At 50.6% G+C, this 17,550-nt stretch overlaps 1 protein-coding gene across 1 annotated transcript in view; it reads left to right on the top strand.

The window, feature by feature from the left end:
• Positions 1–17,550, top strand: part of Kremen1 (kringle containing transmembrane protein 1) — a 62,492-nt gene that overhangs the window by 39,756 nt on the left and 5,186 nt on the right. Inside the window, exons 4-8 of the mRNA XM_032916643.1 lie at positions 5,654–5,778; positions 8,931–9,084; positions 13,633–13,965; positions 16,262–16,471; positions 17,280–17,364. Coding sequence (XP_032772534.1) covers positions 5,654–5,778; positions 8,931–9,084; positions 13,633–13,965; positions 16,262–16,471; positions 17,280–17,364 — 907 coding nt within the window. The remainder of the gene's footprint in view (positions 1–5,653; positions 5,779–8,930; positions 9,085–13,632; positions 13,966–16,261; positions 16,472–17,279; positions 17,365–17,550) is intronic.

Below are 17,550 nucleotides of genomic sequence, written 5' to 3'. Positions count from 1 at the left end.
AGGGGCTGGAGGTAAGAGCAGGACCACAGGTTTAATTCCCAGCATCCACATGGCAGCTCCTAACTGTGTGTAATGCCAGTTCCAGGGGATCTGACGCCTTTACATCAGTGCACATAAAAACAAAAACAAAACAGATTGAACGCTAACTTTCCAAGAGACTGGCATGTCCATGTGAGTTAGCTATAATGCGCAGATTTGGAATGTATCGTGTGTTACTGACTTTGGACTTTAAAACAGGTTACCCCAAATCTAGTGACGTAAAGTGGCACATTAATCACCGTTCATCCCGTGAGTGAGAAAATCTAGTCTGACTTGGTCTTGTGCATTGAAGTCTCTTATAAAGCTTCAGGCAAGCTGTTGCCAGGGCTGGAATGTCTTGTGTAAAGACAGGAAGGGAAAGGGCCACTGTCCAGCTCACAGGCCTTTTATTAAGATGCAGTTCTGTGTGTGCTATTGGCTGGCGCCCAGCACACCTCAGTCCTTAGCCATAGCCTTTGGACATGACCTATTTGTGTACTTGTAAGCCTCAAAAGCTTGAGCCTGCCTAGGCTACGAATTGAGACCTTGTTTCAGAAAAAAAGATGTGAACACTAAGGGTGTGAATGCCCCTGAGGGACAGGATCTGTTTGAGGCAGTGTTTCCTTGTTTCTATTTGGTGCACATGGGGATTGGGAGAGACAGGGTCTCTCTATATAGCTCTAGGTGGCTTGGAATTTGCTATGTAGGCCAGGGTGGCCTTGAACTCACAGAGCTCCACTTCTGCTTCCTGAAGGCTGGAATTAAAGTGCTAAAATGCCCTGTAGTGTGTGATTTTTTTTTTCAAACAAAATTCCTCAGACCCAAGCAGCTTAATAGACATACTAAGCTAGAAGTTCATCGTATTCAATGTCTGGAGAGGCCCCTCTTCCTGGCTCTTTGATGGCTATGTTTCTGATGAGTACTCTCAGGGCAGAGGAAGAATGGGCTCTCTTCTCCTCTTCTTACCCCATTGTGGGAGCTCACTCTTCCTGATTTCACCTAATTACTGCCTGGAGCCTCACTTCAACGCCATTCACACTGTTTATTCAGACTTCAACAACATGTGAAAGGAAGGAAACCAATCTTTCTCCTATACATCCAGTGACTTTATTGTGACACCAGATGGGTGAGCTTTTCCCAGCAGCCAATCCTGCAGCTCCCTACACATTAACAGGACGGGTTGCCATTCATGACTGGATCCCCAGCATCAGAGCAGGGAGCAAAAGGCTCGGCAGTACGGGAGCACACCCTGATTCAGATGCCAGTCACAGCTGAATCTGAAGCCTTGCGTACAAAGTAGGCTTCCACCTCAGGCTTAGTAATCTCTGTAATAACTCTCAGAATTGGAGGGACACACTTGCTGGTGTATCAGAAAGAATATGGTGGGTCAAAGACGATGAAGATGCCCGTATGTTTGAGGTCCAAGAGGATCTGAGCCCAGAGCTCAGTCCCTGTGGAGTGTGCCATTTCTCAGCCAGGATCTGTTAGCCACTCAGAAACTCTCTGCACTCCATCGCTAGGGCTTAAGAGGCTTCATCAGGAGTCACAATCAAGTACGGACTCCATCACTATGTCTTTCCCTTCCCTGGAGGATGTGGAATGGGACTCATAGTTCCAAGTTACTAATTGTGACTTGGTCTTCCCCCTCCCCACAATGAGGCTAACCAGAGGCCCACCACGAGGTGGCTCACTAGAGAGGAGTCATCCAGAGTCTTGAGGGTTGGGAAACTTGGTGGCAGGAAGTGGGTAGAGACCAAGTATATTTCTTATTACATCACAGTGTGTACAAACATTCAGTCGTCAGCAGATCCGCGGCTGTGTGAAAGCCAGTTACCATGGTTAGTCCTCTGTTTACGTTTGATTCTCTTGCCTCAGATATGGCTCTTTGACTAGAACAAACAACTTACCATGTGGCTATAACACGGATATACTACCTGATGCAGGCTAGTAATGAACCCCAAAGATCGACTTTATAATCCCAAGTCTATGAGAATGTGACCTTAAATGGCCCTGGAGTTTGCAAGGCTGGGTAAGGATTTGGGAAGGAGAGATTATCCTGGATTATACGTGAGTCCAGTGCATTTACAGGAAGGTCTGAGTCAGAGGCTGCGACAGGACAGCGGAAGCCAGGGAGGGAAGATGTGATGAGGGACTGGTGGCAGGGTGGCCGTAACTGAACAATGTGGCTGCTTCTTAGAACTCTTCGAGCATGGCTCAGCTCTGCTGACACCTTCCCTTTGGCCCTTAAAACCTGCTTGGTTCTTCCAGCCTTTAGAAAAGGGAAAGGTACCAAATACCACTGGGAGACAGTGGGGTTGTGGTCATTTGTTCCAACGGCGATGTGGAAAACATAGTGTTCACCAGAGGGCCGTTCACCCATTGTACAGAGTTATAGGCTTCATAACGACATTGCAACTCCAGGTCTTCTGAACACTCGACTCAAGCATACCATGTACTTTGGCCATATTCACTCCTCATTATTCCCTCCTGCATCTGCGTCCCACTAGTCGGCTTCCGTCCCCCATTGTCCCTTTTACATCATTCATATGTACATGAATGACTGTGGAGATCGATCAGTCATAGAACCCAAGTTTGGTCTCCCAGAACGGAAGTCCTCAAATCCGATTCCCAGACCCGTGTCTGGGGCTCACAACCAGTTGTAACTTCCATTCTTCTTAGGGACTGAAACCCTCTGGTCTCTGCAGACATGTGCAGTGCACAAAAGCTCACCCATACATACATACACTTAAAAGCAAACCCTTTAAAAAAGCTATTGATAGTGGGCCGTGTATTTCATCCCAGTGCCAGCAAGGCAGAGACAGCAGATCCCTGGGGCTCATCAGCCAGCCCAGCCTACTTGACGAGTTCCGGACTAGTGAGAGATCCTGCTTCAAAAAGGGAATGTGGAAGGCGGTGGTGACTCACACCCTTAATCCTAGCACTAGGGAAGCAGAGGCAGGCAGATCTCTGAGTTCAAAGCCAACCTGGTCTACAGAGCAGGTTCTAGGACAGCTGGGGCTGCACAGAGATGCTGTCTTGACAGCCACTTGTGGTCCCACATTGGAGGAAAGTGTGTGTTTATCTCTGGGTTTGGCTTGTTTTCCTTAATTGGTGATCCCCAGGTTCTTCCATTTTCTTGCAAATGATATTTTATTATTACTAGTTCTTTGAGGATTTACTCCATCTTTAAACCGTATTTACCCTTTCCCTGACTCCTCCCGTGCCCACCTCCCTCCTCCCACCAGCTTTGGGCCCTGTCTCTTGTTTTTATTCCCATCAGCTCCGTCTGTGCCGCGTATAGATTCGTGGGTGTATGGCCGTCCACCAGAGTGTGTTCAGCCTGTCAGGGGCAGCCCTCTCAAAGAAAACCGACCGTCCTCCTCCAGCGGCCATCAGTTCCAATAGCCCCTCAGCTAGGAGTGGGACTGCATGCCTACCTGGCCTTCCCTGCTTCCGTGGGGTTTGGTCTAGCTTGAGTGTGCACAGGATTTGTGCACACTCACAACCAATATGACTTTATATGTACAGCTGAATCATTTTCTTCTGTGAGTTTATTTTGTGTAGGTAGCCCTGACTGTCCTGGAACAACTCACTCTGGACACCAGGCTGGCCTTGAATTCACAGAGATTGCCCTGCCTCTGTCTACTGAACGCTAGAATTGAAGCTATGCACCAGGATGCCCAGCCATAATTTTTTTCTTTATGGCTGAATAAAACTCCGATGTCTTTTTTTTTTTTTTTTTTTTTTAAGATTTCTTTATTTACTGTATGTGAGTACACTGTAGCTGTCTTCAGACACACCAGAAAAGGGCATCAGATCTCATTACAGATGGTCCTGAGCCACCATGTGGTTGCTGGGGATTGAACTCAGGGCCTCTGAAAGAGCAATCAGTGCTCTTAACCACTGAGCCATCTCTCCAGCCCAACTCCGATGTCTTTATATCACTTTTTTTTTTTTTTTCTTCTTTTTTTTTTTTCGGAGCTGGGGACCGAACCCAGGGCCTTGCGTTTGCTAGGCAAGCGCTCTACCACTGAGCTAAATCCCCAACCCCTATGTCACGTTTTTTAATACATTCATTTGTTAGCGGGCGTTTAGGCTGATTTCACAGAAAACGTGGGCGTACTCTGTATTAAGCTGACTTAGGCTCCCTTGGGGCGTTTGGGGTGACTTTGTTTGTTTTTTAAGATATTTTTATTTATGTATCTGTGTGTGTGCCTGAATGTATGTATGTCTACCATGTGCATGTCTGATGTCTGCAGAGGCCAGAAGAGGGCGTCTGGATCTTCTGGAATTGGAGTAACAGAAATGTCTTGAGCCACAATTATAGATGCTGGGAGTCTAACCTGTGCCCTCTGGGAGAGCAGCCAGTGCTCTTAACCGTGGAGCCATCTCTCCGGTCTTGTGTCTGTTTGCTTATTTGTTTATGGACTTTTTTTTTTTCAGAGCTGGGGACCGAACCCAGGGCCTTGCGCTTGCTAGGCAAGCGCTCTACCACTGAGCTAAATCCCCAACCCTGTTTATGGACTTTTTAAAGCAAATCCCAATGCATCATGTAGCCCAGATTGGCCTCAAATCTGCCATTCTCGCTTTAACCTGAAATCCTGGGGCTGTGTGCCCCACCCGACCTCCTCCAGTAGCCTGGAACCATTGAATCTGATCGATTCACTACTCTTATGGGGGGGGGGGTAGAAGAGTGGGAGGGGGCAGCACATGCCACAGCACACATGTGAAGGCCAAAAAACAACTTTTAGGAGTTGGTTCTCTCCACCATCATGTGGGTTCCAGAGGTCAAACTGAGGTCATCAAGCAAGTACCTTTAACCCATGAGACATTGCCATCCTGCTTCTCTGGTCTTTTTTTTTTTTTTTCCTACCTTTTTTTGCACATTAAGCTGTGGATTTATGGGGAGCCGCCCCAGCAGCCCAGGCTCCTTCCCCTCAGGTCCCATGAAGCCTGCTCCTCCAGCAGAGCTGGCCGGTGCTCTGCGGAACACACTGCTCCTTGGCATCCTTTTTTCTGACAGGTTTTTCCATCACCAGTTTCAGGAAACTGCGTTGGCTCTCGGTGCTTAACATGTTCCATGTGCACGTTGCTTCTCTCGGCAAGAGCCTTGCCGTCACCTGCTTGTTACAGTGATGCATGTGGTGTGCTGATGATGTAGACACTTCCGATTTCGCTGCGGCAGCACTTACGGTCATTCCGTTTTGAACAGTGTTCATTCCCTTGGCGTCTGCAGTATCACTCTTCTTGTAGATTCGCATGTATGTGTCCAAAGGAACACCTCTGGGTTTCCTACCGGGGTTCTTCTGCTCATTCCCTCCGTGTCTGTCATTTGGTGAATCACTGCAAGATGGGTGCCATGGGACAAAAGCAAAGCCATCTTCTCTCTCTTACGAGATTGTTCCTGGTCCTCTTCAGTACTGAATTCTACCAACACAGATGAAGTAAACTGGGGATCTGCATGCCACAGTGGCAGAGACCGGTACCAGAGGGTCCGTTTTAGAGCTGTTGTCATTTGCCTGTGTTGTACCTCAGGGTGTAAACACGGGAAGAACACACCTGGCACAAGCTGCATTTCCTTCTGAGTGTTTCCCAGCCAGATGTTGTGAAATTCTTTTGTTTTGTTTGTCTCTAGTGCCTGGAAACCTTGGCTGCTACAAGGATCATGGAAACCCACCTCCTCTCACGGGTACCAGTAAGACGTCCAACAAGCTCACCATACAAACCTGTATCAGCTTTTGTCGGAGTCAGAGATTCAAGGTACAACTGTAGAAAAAATAATGATAAATTGGGGCAGGAACAGCAGGCTGGGGAGTGAGAGCACGGACAGCATTCTGTGTAAAGGTGGGGAGGGCGGAGCCTCTGTCCAGCCCTTATCTGTTATGACCAGGGATGTTAATGGCTCTATAGAGAGTCAAATCAAGGCAGCAGTAAACTGCTAAGCCTTACCTCTCTCCCAAAGGTTCTCTTCTTCCTCTTTTTTCCTTTATCTGAAATGTATTCCCCAATTACTAAGGTTCAGTAGTGCTATTTTGTATTAAATTAGACCAAAAAAGATACCTCCCTCTCCTTTAGTTTTTCCCTCTTTCCTTAACCAGTTCAGTCTAAAAGCCATTAAGTAAGGCCAGGAAAGAAGGGTACCCTGCTCGTGTGAGACAGGCGAATAAGCAAGGCAGTTGGACCCCACGGCCGTATGGCTGCTTGCTTGTGCCGAGCTTGAGCATATGGTGAATGTCTCAGAGCCAGCTGATTGTCATCAGGGTGGGAGCATGGCAGCATCCAGGCAGGCATGGTACAGGCGGAGCTGAGAGTGCTACATCTTCATCTGAAAGCTGTAGCAGAATTTTGGCTTCCCAGCAGCTAGGAGTAGAGTATTAAAGCCCGTGCCCACAGTGACACACCTACTCCAACAGGGCCACACCTCCTAATAGTGCCACTCCCTGGGCCAAGCATATACCAACCACCACAAGGTAAATAAAGTATTTATTAAACAGAGCCATGCCCGTTCATTTCCCTATTGTCTGTAGCTGTTTTCATTATGTGGCCAGGAAGCTGGGTAGAAAAAGAGACTGTGTAGCCCACAGAATGCAGAATGTTCTGGCCGAAGACACATTGTAACTCTTAATGAAGAAAAATGAGTCTCGTTTTGCATCATAGCTTAGGCAAAGATTGACTTTAAACTACAGAAAAAAGTTACTGTCAGAGTGTCATAGAAACAGACCTACAGGCCAGTAGACTTCACAGCTTAAAAATGAACCTATAAGTTGATGGTCAGTTGGTTTTTTAGCAAAGTTGCCAAGATCACTAGATTAGGAAATGGTCACGAGGCAGCGGGCTAATCGCAGGCAGAACAGTGTTTACATTCTGCCTTGCTCCCTTTTTCAAAGCTGCCACAAAGGAAGCTTACGGAGGAAGGTTTATTTTAGTCACGCTTTGACATGTGGCATCAGGAGCGTGAGGCAGCTGTCACAGTGCAGGACAGTCCGGAAACAGCCACAAGGGGCTATTGCCCCGCCCATTTCCTCCTTTGTTAAATCTGGGCCTCCGCCCAAGGGATGCTGCTGCCTACAGCCAGGGTTGATTTGATCCCAGAGGTGCAAAAACTAAAGCTCACCGTAGTGAATTTCAGGCAACGCAGTTTTAGAATAGGCGTAAGAAACAATTCTCCACCAAAGAGGACACGCCAGTGCAAATGAGCGTATGGAATTATATACAGGGTCAGTCGTTAAACTGTGCACAGTAAAGCCACCGTGAGGTGCACGGCCATCGGCGTGGATAAAGTCAAACATTCTGGCAGTAGCAAGTGCCGACGAGGGTCCGGGGCAACGGAAGCTCTTACACATTGTTGGTGACGAGGCATGGCTCAGCCCTCTGGGAAAGGTCTGTGGTTCTTTTAAAAGTTAAGCCCAACAATCTTGCCCGTGATTATTACTTCAGTCAAATGAAAACTTATAAGAATCTGTATGGAAATGATTATGGAGGTTCGAGTCGTCGTACTAAACACCTGGAAATAAATGGTGTCCTGTCCTGCTATGCGGGACTGTGTTCAGTAGGCTAAGGGAGTGAACCGTTTGTGCCTGCTCCAGAGGGTCTGAACTTACAGCCATGCTGAGGGGGTTTTGCTTTATAAAGCTGCTTTATATTCTCAAAATGACAAAATGACCCTAGTAGAAACCTTGGGTGGTGGTGGGAGGGGCTATAAAGCAAGCGCACCAAGGCTCCGGTGTGGTGTCCCTCCTTCTGTGTCTGGGGATTGCCTCCTGCAGGACTGTGTGCTCAGTGTACTGACATTAATGAAACGAAGTGTAAACGATGCTGAATGAGTTTGCTGGGACATTTAACTGTAGAGCATGTCTTGGGGCCTGAGAGACGGCTCAGCAGCTAAGGACATGTGCTGATCTTGGGGAGGACGAGAGTTTCTTACCTTGTCCTATATTCATCAGCTCAGTAACTCAGGTATTAAGACATCTGACACTGTCTTCTGGCCTCTGGGCACAAGTACTCATGTGTCCACAGACATACAGTTACAGATAGACAAACAGACACACACATGCACACATAGACACAACAGGGATGACAGATGGATGGACATAGGTGCACACATATAACAACACGGATGACAGATGGATGGACAGACACAGCACAGATGACAGATGGATGGACACAGAGAGAGAGAAAGGGAGAGAGGGAGAGAGGACAGAGAACTGGAGACGTAACTAAAGCCGCAGAGGATGATTTCCAGCGCCCACATGACAGTTCCCACATGAGAACTGTGAAACTCCAGTCTCAGGGGATCCAATGTCCTCCTCTGGGCTCTACAGGCACTGCACACATGCAGTGCAGACACACGCAGGCAGAACACCCATGCACATAAAAATAAAGGTGGCTTTTGTTTTAAATAAGGGAGCTGGAGAGATCTCAGTGGTTAGGAGCACTGGCTGCTCTTCCAAAGGAACCAGGTTTGCTACCCAGCACCCACATGGTGGCTCACAGCCATTTGTAACTCCAGTTTTAGAAGATCAGAAATCCTCTTCTGGCCTCTGAGGGCCCCAGGCAGACATGCAGGCAGGCAAAACATTTATTTATATAAAAATTAATTAAAAATGTTAAATAAAATTTTGCCTGGCACATAATAAATAGTAAATAAAGTGTTCCTCTGTTTTTAACCAGTGTTTCATGTTAAAGACTAAAATACATTGGAAACAAGGACAGGAGAAACGAGTCTCACAGGCAGGGGACATGAGTGAACTAAGGAAAGGCACAGGGAAAGGGTGGATGGGGAAACTGAGGCTTATTGCTCCGGGTTTGAGGGTAAGGGGGCTGCTAGCCTCCCCAAGTTCATAGCCATCTCCTAGTGCAAAATACACATGGTCCAACGTAGAAGTCCTCACGCTCCTTTTCCGTTGTGGCAGTTTGCTGGGATGGAGTCAGGCTATGCCTGCTTCTGTGGAAATAATCCTGACTACTGGAAGCACGGGGAGGCAGCCAGCACCGAGTGCAATAGTGTCTGCTTCGGGGACCACACGCAGCCCTGCGGTGGGGACGGCAGGATTATCCTCTTTGACAGTGAGTATGTTTGGTGCCAAGGGCATGACCAGGGGCAGCAAGCCCACCCACCCATTAAATTATCCATTCCTCAGTACTCAAGAAGCATGTGCCATGTGATACCAGCCGTGACTCAGCCCCCGGGACTGAAGTACACAACAGGTTGGCTCAGACCTGCCCTCTAGTACAGTGTAACAGTCTACACTTGTGTGTAGTACTCCGAGTGTCTTGGCTATTGCGGGTGTCTGCATGGACAGACTCCACCGTGGCCAGCAGAGTAGCCATCCATGGGAGGCAAGAAGGTAGTTCAGTTCAACGTGACTTAGCTGGTGTTCGTTCAGACTTCAGGAGCCTGGCCACAACTAGTTTACTTCAGGTTTATTTAAGCACAACCCAGTTTGATGAAAACTTTCCTGGTGGTGATTAGCCCAGTCCCGTGTGCACAGTAAATCATAAGATGTGGCTACCCTGAAACTCTGTAAAGCACTCGTGACATCGTCCATAAAGATCGGTCCCATAGATAGACTACATGTGATACCTTCTACAGAGATAGGCTCTGTAGATCCACAAGCTCGTGATAAATAAGGACCAGCCCTGACCCCGGCCACGCAGCGCATAGGCCATGGCTACTGACCACACCCACTCCCAGCCTTCTGGGCAGACACCAGAGTATGCAGCCTTCCCTTTGAATGGACAGCCCTGTGATGTTAACACTGCCCCCTCTACGCTCCCACAGGCTATCTCAGGGCTACTCTGACGAGTAGATAAGGCTTTCAGCTTAGGACATAAACTGCTGTTCGAGTAGTGTCTGTCTGGTGCGCTCTTGTTTTGATACAGCCCCATTTGTGTGTTCGCAGACACTGGGGCTTTGTAGCTCGCCCGGGAGCATCTGAGGCAGTAACTGCAAACACTTCGTTATTTTTCCAGTCTTGTCATTGAGTTTTCCCTGAACCACCACCATGGATGAGGTGCCAGCAAGAGGCAGGGCTGTGCTGACTGGTGTGGATTCTGAGCCTTGGCCTCTCCCACACTGTGTTCTCTCTTTCCCTGCCATAACACACAGTGGTGCTGAGACTTCGTAAGAGTTCTGACCCCAGGTAGAGTTAGCATTCTACAAAGGGAAGTCTCCGGTAAAAGGCAGAACAGAGACCTCAAACTTAAGAGGATGTTGGCGCCTCTGCAGGATTCTGATGGCTGAGGGTCCAGGCGTGCACTCCTGACATCTCATCTAGGTGGGAAGCTCCATTTTGAGCAATACCGTCACAAGCTTTGTTTCCTAGAGCTGCCATAATGAGGTATCACAAATTAATACTGCTTGAATCAGTAAGAACTTACCCTTTCACAAAGAATGGAAGCCCCAAGTCAAGATAGCAACAGGCTGTACTCCCTCCCAAGGCTCTAGGAACTGTGACCAAAACAGAAAAGCAACTTAAGGCAGGAAAGGTGTCTCTGACCCCTGGGACCTGAGGGGTTTCAGGGCGTTATAGCAGGAGGGAAAGATTGAGCAGCTTTGTTTTGTGGCAGCACCACAGGGTGTCAGATGAACAGGGGTGCCAGAGCCAGCTACTGAACTGTGCACCCGATGTGCACCTCATAGCACAAATGCACTTAGTCCAACCCAGAAGTTGTACTGCCTGGTTCTGTGTGTCAACGTGACACAAGCTAGAGTCATCAGAGAGAAGGAGCCTCAGCTGTGGAAATGCCGCCATGAGACCCAGCTGTAAGGCATTTTCTCAATTAGTGATCAATGGGGGAGGGCCCAGCCCACTGTAGGTGGTGCCACCCATGGACTAGTAGTCCTGGGTTCTATAAGAAAGCAGGCTGAGCAAGCCAGGGGAAGCAAGCCAGTAAGCAGCACTCCTCCATGGCCTCTGCATCAGTGCCTGCCTACAGGTTCCTACCCTGCTTAAGTTCCTGTTCTGGTTTCCTTTTGTAATGAACATCAATGTGGACATAGAAATCAAATAAATCCTTTTCTCCCCAGTTTACTTTTGGTCATGGTGTTTTGTCACAGCAAAGGAAACCCCTAACTAGAACAGAAGCACCCATAGTGTTTGTTTTAAACCAATGACTTTATTATTTTATTTAGATGTTGTGTATGGGTGCTTTGGCTGCGTGTTTATGCACCACATGCCTGCCTGGCATCCTCAGAGACCAGATCTGCAGAGCGTAAGTTACAGACAGTCATGAGAAATTATGTGAGTGCTGGGAATTGAACTCGAGAACAGCCAGTGCTCTTAAAGTCTCTGCTGTGATGCAGGCAGACCTTGAGCTTCGACCCCTGTAACACCAAAGGGAGTTCCACACTCCCCGTGTTCTGGGGCAGCAGTCAGCATTCTCACCTCCAAGGAGGGAGCCGGAGAGCAGTGAGCAGAGACTGGACAAAGCCAGGCAGGTGCCTGTCGAATCCAGTCAGAAACCATTCACGGCCTGACTCTGACAGGCCTGGGCCGCCCTGCCCACACGACCCTGCTGCCTGTAACACACCTTCTTTCTCTTCGTCTGGCTTCACACTTCGCCTGCAGCCTTTCTGAACAGACGTCCCACACGCTCCTGGCATGTCCCAAGTCTCCACTGACACTTAGACCTCACTCTCATAGCTTCCCTCAGGGAACCCGGACACTGCTGCTTATTGATGGCCTCCTGGGCCCTCCTTAAACAGGTTGGTGTAGGACTGAGGAGATGGCATAGAGGGTCACCTGCTTGTCATCACAGCACTGGGAAGGCAGAGACAGGGAAAGTCCCTGGATTCACTGACTAGCCAGTCCCACCTACTGGCAGGCAAGCTCCTGTCTCAAGGAACAAGGCTGACAGGTCCTGAAGAGCAATACCTGAGGTGTCCTCTGACCCCCTTACAGCACAATGAATGTCAGTCAAACCACCATGACCCTGTAGGGCTTGCCTTTGGTAAGCCAGCAAAACTACAGTTACCCTATTACAGCGACAAGCTCTGTTGACAGCCTGTGGTGTCTGTCTCCAGGCCTGCCTGGACCATGGCTCCCAGTGCCTCTGAGTGCCTAGGCACAGGAGCTCAGAGACACTTCTCTAGGCAGCCCTTGTCCAGCAGGGCACCTTGGCGGCATCTCCTCTCATGTAAAATCAATGTTCAGCCTTACACCCCAGAGCCTTCTATGAGTCACAGTTTGCCACTTCCTTCCTGAAATGCCATCGGAGAACTACTTGTCCCAGTCCAAAGTGATGTCTGTGACGTCATCTTCCAGTTTTCTTTGTCTGTGACTTTACACGCATTTCTGGCCGATTGTTTGCTTTTTGTTTTCTGCTCTGTGTTTTTCTCTGAAGTCTTACGATCGGCCTGGCTAAGACACCAGTTGTAATGGTATCACAAGCCAGGCTGACAGGTCCCCTAGGAATTTGCTCACATGCAGCATCTCACAGGATCTGTGGTGGTCACCTCTTCCCTCTGGACTCTGGCACAGACGAGCCCATTTCTGTGACCCCACTCATTATTGCTAACTTTCCGTGGTTACCTTGAGGCCTAGGCTTCTGATTTTGAGTGTCCTCGTTGCTAGGAAGAAAAAGCAACTTCCCGGAGACTCGAGGTCATCAAAGGCTCTACCACCGAGCTCTTGCCGGTCTTGACATCCTGCTTCAGCCTCCGTGGTGTTGGGACTGCACACCTGCACCACCAGGGCCAGCAAGGCAGCCTGTTTTTATGGCTTTTCTGTACGCTCGAGAAGAACTTTCCTAAAGCCTGCTGGAGCTATGCTCAGGGGCGAGTGCTTGCCTGGCATGCGCATGGCCCTGAGTGAGAAATAACAACTTCTTTTCAATCCTGTTCCTACACTCCCTCCTGAAGTCTCTCATTTTCAAGGTCTTAATTACATAGGTGTCCCCTTTCTAAAAGCCTGTCAATTCAAACCATGAGTCCTGAGAAAGCAGGGCTGATGCACAGTGTGGATGACACAGAGCTCTGTGAGTCTGGTACTCCCCCCCCGCTCCTTCCCCTTGGGTGCTTTTAGAGCCCCAACCCATGGTCACACATGCTAGGAGAGCATGCCCTGTAGAGCACATCTTCCAGTCCAGAGCTCCTTGTGGACTTCTCATGCGAGCCCTGCACCTCTAAGGTACCAGAGACCCGGAGGACACTGGAGGCCCTTTCCTTTGTGACGTCACCTCTTCAAAAGCCTCTCCTCGGCTGAGAGGTCCCAGTGTTTTCCTGCACTTTATCTCAGATGTCCTCGCAGTGTCATGGGATACAGCAGCAGGTGGTGGCCCTACACTACAAAACAAGTGAGAGGCCTGGGAATGAGGTGTGGCCCTCGGGATCACATGGCCCTGCTGCTCCTGATGCAGACTGTCTGACTCCAGCCAGACCCCGGCCTGGGCTTCACTGCTCCTCCAAGCAGTAGTCTAAGGTCTCCTGGGGAAACCAAACAGTCCACAGTCGTCTGTTCAGGGTTTAAGTGATTCATTCTATGATTTGATCCTGAAACCCAAGATGGCCTGGTTTGTAGCTGGAAACAATGTCCCTAGTAGGATCACATTTCTAGGAGTTTGTTCGTGTCCACATTAGAGAGGAGCCAAGGCCCACTGTCTTCTCTTCTGCAGCTCTCGTGGGCGCCTGCGGTGGGAACTACTCCTCCATGGCAGCTGTGGTCTACTCTCCTGACTTCCCTGACACCTACGCCACTGGGAGGGTCTGCTACTGGACTATCCGGGTTCCGGGAGCCTCGCGCATCCATTTCAACTTCACGATATTCGATATCAGGGATTCTGCAGACATGGTGGAGCTGCTGGACGGCTACACCCACCGCGTCCTGGTCCGCCTCGACGGCAGAAGCCGCCCACCTCTGTCCTTCAATGTCTCTCTGGACTTCGTCATTTTGTATTTCTTCTCTGATCGCATCAACCAGGCCCAGGGATTTGCTGTCTTGTACCAAGGTAAGATATCCTTGCCTCTGGGGGCATAGGTGCCTCTGCCTTCTCCTCCTTGCCAGTGTTTTCAAGTTTAAAGTGGATCTTGGGGAGCAGACTTGGTCCTTCTGACTCAGCTACAGATGATTTCAACATTATTTCATCCCCCAACCACCATCACACAACACCCCGCCTCCCAGTGCACAATTCCCTGCCTCCCAGTGCACAGTGCCTCCCAGTGCACAGCTCCCTGCCTCCCAGTGCACAGCTCCCCGCCTCCCAGTGCACAGCTCCCCGCCTCCCAGTGCACAGCTCCCCACCTCCAGGTGCACAGTTCCCTGCCTTCCACTGTACAACACCCCGCCTCCCAGTGCACAGCTCCCCACCTCCCAGTGCACAGCTCCCCGCCTTCCACTGTACAACACCCCGCCTCCCAGTGCACAACTCCCCGCCTCCCAGTGCACAGCTCCCCCCCTCCCAGTGCACAGCTCCCCGCCTCCCAGTGCACAATTCCCTGCCTCCCAGTGCACAGTTCCCTGCCTCCCAGTGCACAGCTCCCTGCCTCCCAGTGCCCCCCGCCTCCCAGTGCACAGCTCCCGCCTCCCAGTGCACAGCTCCCGCCTCCCAGTGCACAGCTCCCGCCTCCCAGTGCACAGCTCCCCACCTCCAAGTGCACAGCTCCCTGCCTTCCACTGTACAACACCCCGCCTCCCAGTGCACAGCTCCCCACCTCCCAGTGCACAGCTCCCCGCCTCCCAGTGCACAACACCCCGCCTCCCAGTGCACAGCTCCCCGCCTCCCAGTGCACAGCTCCCCGCCTCCCAGTGCACAGCTCCCCGCCTCCCAGTGCACAGCTCCCCGCCTCCCAGTGCACAGCTCCCCGCCTCCCAGTGCACAGCTCCCCACCTCCCAGTGCACCTCCCAGTGCACAGCTCCCCGCCTCCCAGTGCACAGTTCCCCACCTCCCAGTGCACAGCTCCCCGCCTCCCAGTGCACAGCTCCCCGCCTCCCAGTGCACAGCTCCCCACCTCCCAGTGCACAGCTCCCCGCCTCCCAGTGCACAGCTCCCCACCTTTCAGTCACAATTGGTTTATATTTCAATTTCACTATTTTAATACATTTATTTTACCTTTTATTTATGACTGTGCGAGTATATGCCATATACCACATGTGTGGGTGCTTCAGGGGAAAGAAGGGAGGCTAGAGGTGTAGACAGGCAGTTGTGAGCAGCCTTCCATGGAATGGTTGCTGGGAACCACTCAGGTCCTCTGAAAGAGCAGGCTGCGAGCCGTCTCCTCAGGCTCATTCTAGCTGTTTAGTGGCAGTGTAGACAGACTGCATGGATAGATGAGAGGGAGATGCAGGACAGAGCTGGAAGGCTCATTCATGAAGTGGTCATTCCACCCTCCTGCTGCCCCTAAACAACCCAGCAGTCCTGTCCTGCAGACTAAGTTACCATCACTCCTCAGACACACACGCTCTGCCCCTGACACGAGCCTCTGTTAGCCTCCGAGAAGCACAGGTATTGGACCACACAACCTAGAAAAGTTTGGGACGAAGGCTACAGGAAGTGGGACAAACTAGAGCACGTGGTTCGGGTTTGCCGTAACAAGGAGGTGCTTCGAGCACAGCGCCAGGGAAACAAGAAAGTGGGTTCAGTATCTGAAGAGACCGTCTCAACACTAGGCTCAGCAGTCTCTCCCTTCAGCCCACAGCCTGACAGGTTCTGCTTCACCAGCAGAGACCAATGGAGGACACTGCATTGAATCAGATCAGGCCTCCTGAACCAGGAGTAATACCACACACTTGTAAGAACAGCTCATGGACAGTAGAAGCTGGAAGAATAACAATTCAGGGTCATCCTCAACTACATAGCTGGGGGCCAGCCTGGGCTATATGAGGCCATGTCTCAAAAATGGGAAGTGCTGAGATGGGGTGTTTGCTGAGCAGGCGAGAGTAGGGTGCAGAGCCCTGGAATGCACATAAAATTCTGGGCGGGCGTGGCCCTGGGTGGGCGTGGCTCAGGGTGGGGGTGTTGGCCCACATCCAATTCCAGCCTTGGAAGGTAGAGATGGGATTCCTGGAACTCGCCATACTGGGTTTTTTAGACTCTGCCTCACTGAGTAACATGGAGGAATGTTCAAGGATTAACCTTGTGCCTTCACATGTACATGCACCTCACATGCATGTACACCTACACACGTGCAAAACATCCTCTCACACAGAGAAAGGAGAATAGAAAAGGCCTCATCCCGCTCAGAGCACCACCCTCCTTCCTACCGTAGTCCTCAGCTTTGTCTGGTTAATCCTTTTGCTCTTTAAGCCACCAAGGAAGAACCTCCCCAGGAGAGGCCTGCTATCAACCAGACCCTGGCAGAGGTGATCACGGAGCAAGCCAACCTCAGTGTCAGCGCTGCCCACTCTTCCAAAGTCCTCTATGTCATCACCTCCAGCCCCAGCCACCCACCGCAGACCGTCCCAGGTAGCCATTCCTGGGTACCATCAGTTGGGGCCAGCGGCCACAGAGTGGAAGGTAGTTCTTTCAACACTTACAGAAACAAAGGTGCTGTGGGGTGCTTCTCCCGCAGACACAGGTTGGGCTATTGGCCCTGCAACTTCTAGTCTGCATGGCCTTTGAGAGAAATGCTCCCATCAGTGTCGCTCCCCTCCAAAGATGGCTTCTGTGTGCCTTTGGTAACTGTGATTAGCAGCAAGATGTCTCTTCGTCATAGAAAAACACCTCATAAGAGCATCTTTTAGAGCCCCGAGGTAAAACTCCTCAAATGTGTTGACTCAGAAGGTGTCAGGGCTGGGGATTGGCTCGGTAATAAAACATGCACCAACGGGGAGGGGAAAGTGAACCCAAAAGATACAGAATTCCTTCCGAGGTGCCTTGTACTGCACTAAACAGAGAGCCGTGCACTGGACCAGACAAACCCCTGCCCTTCTTTTGTCTGGAAACACAAATCCGGTCCTCAAGTTTGGCAGCAGAAGGCCAGACAGGCACTGCTCCTCTTGTGCAGAATGAAGTGCACAGACGCTAGGGCAATGCTGGGCGGCCATCACTTGGCTGTGGATTCCGGTAGAATTTCAAAGGTCTTGCTTCCCATTGCTCAGATAAGAAAACTGGGATGCAAAGACGTGAGTCACTCGCTCACTGCTGAGTCCCAGTGGCAGGCAGACTTACCAAACGCCTGGGACTCCAGCTCTAGTCCGGTTTTTACCAGAGCACAGCGCTTAGTTGTTTCTGCTGCAAGGCTTGCTGGCTGCTCCCTCCTGCAGGATCTCCCAGAGCCAGCTCTACCCCCACAAGTCTAGTGAACTCTGCTTTGCACTTGCAGGATGGACCGTGTACGGCCTGGCCACCCTCCTCATCCTCACAGTCACAGCGGTTGTGGCAAAGATCCTTCTGCACGTGACATTTAAGTGAGTACCCGTGTGGGCAGGAGAACAGCGTCTTTCCTCTGCCGTTTCTTCATGTGTCTGGGGACAGTTTAACATCAGAACAGGGTTCCAGAGGCTGAGTCCCAGGCAGCACGAGGCAGAGAACACCGCCGCTCCTCCCAAGAGAGACAGGTGACAGGACCAGTCACACTGAGGTTGAAGGATGCT

Source organism: Rattus rattus, chromosome 11 (assembly GCF_011064425.1).
Source record: "Rattus rattus isolate New Zealand chromosome 11, Rrattus_CSIRO_v1, whole genome shotgun sequence".
In the NCBI taxonomy this organism is placed as follows: domain Eukaryota; kingdom Metazoa; phylum Chordata; class Mammalia; order Rodentia; family Muridae; genus Rattus; species Rattus rattus.
The sequence above is the reverse complement of the archived record's forward strand: the minus strand, read 5'-3'. Positions and strand labels throughout refer to the sequence as shown.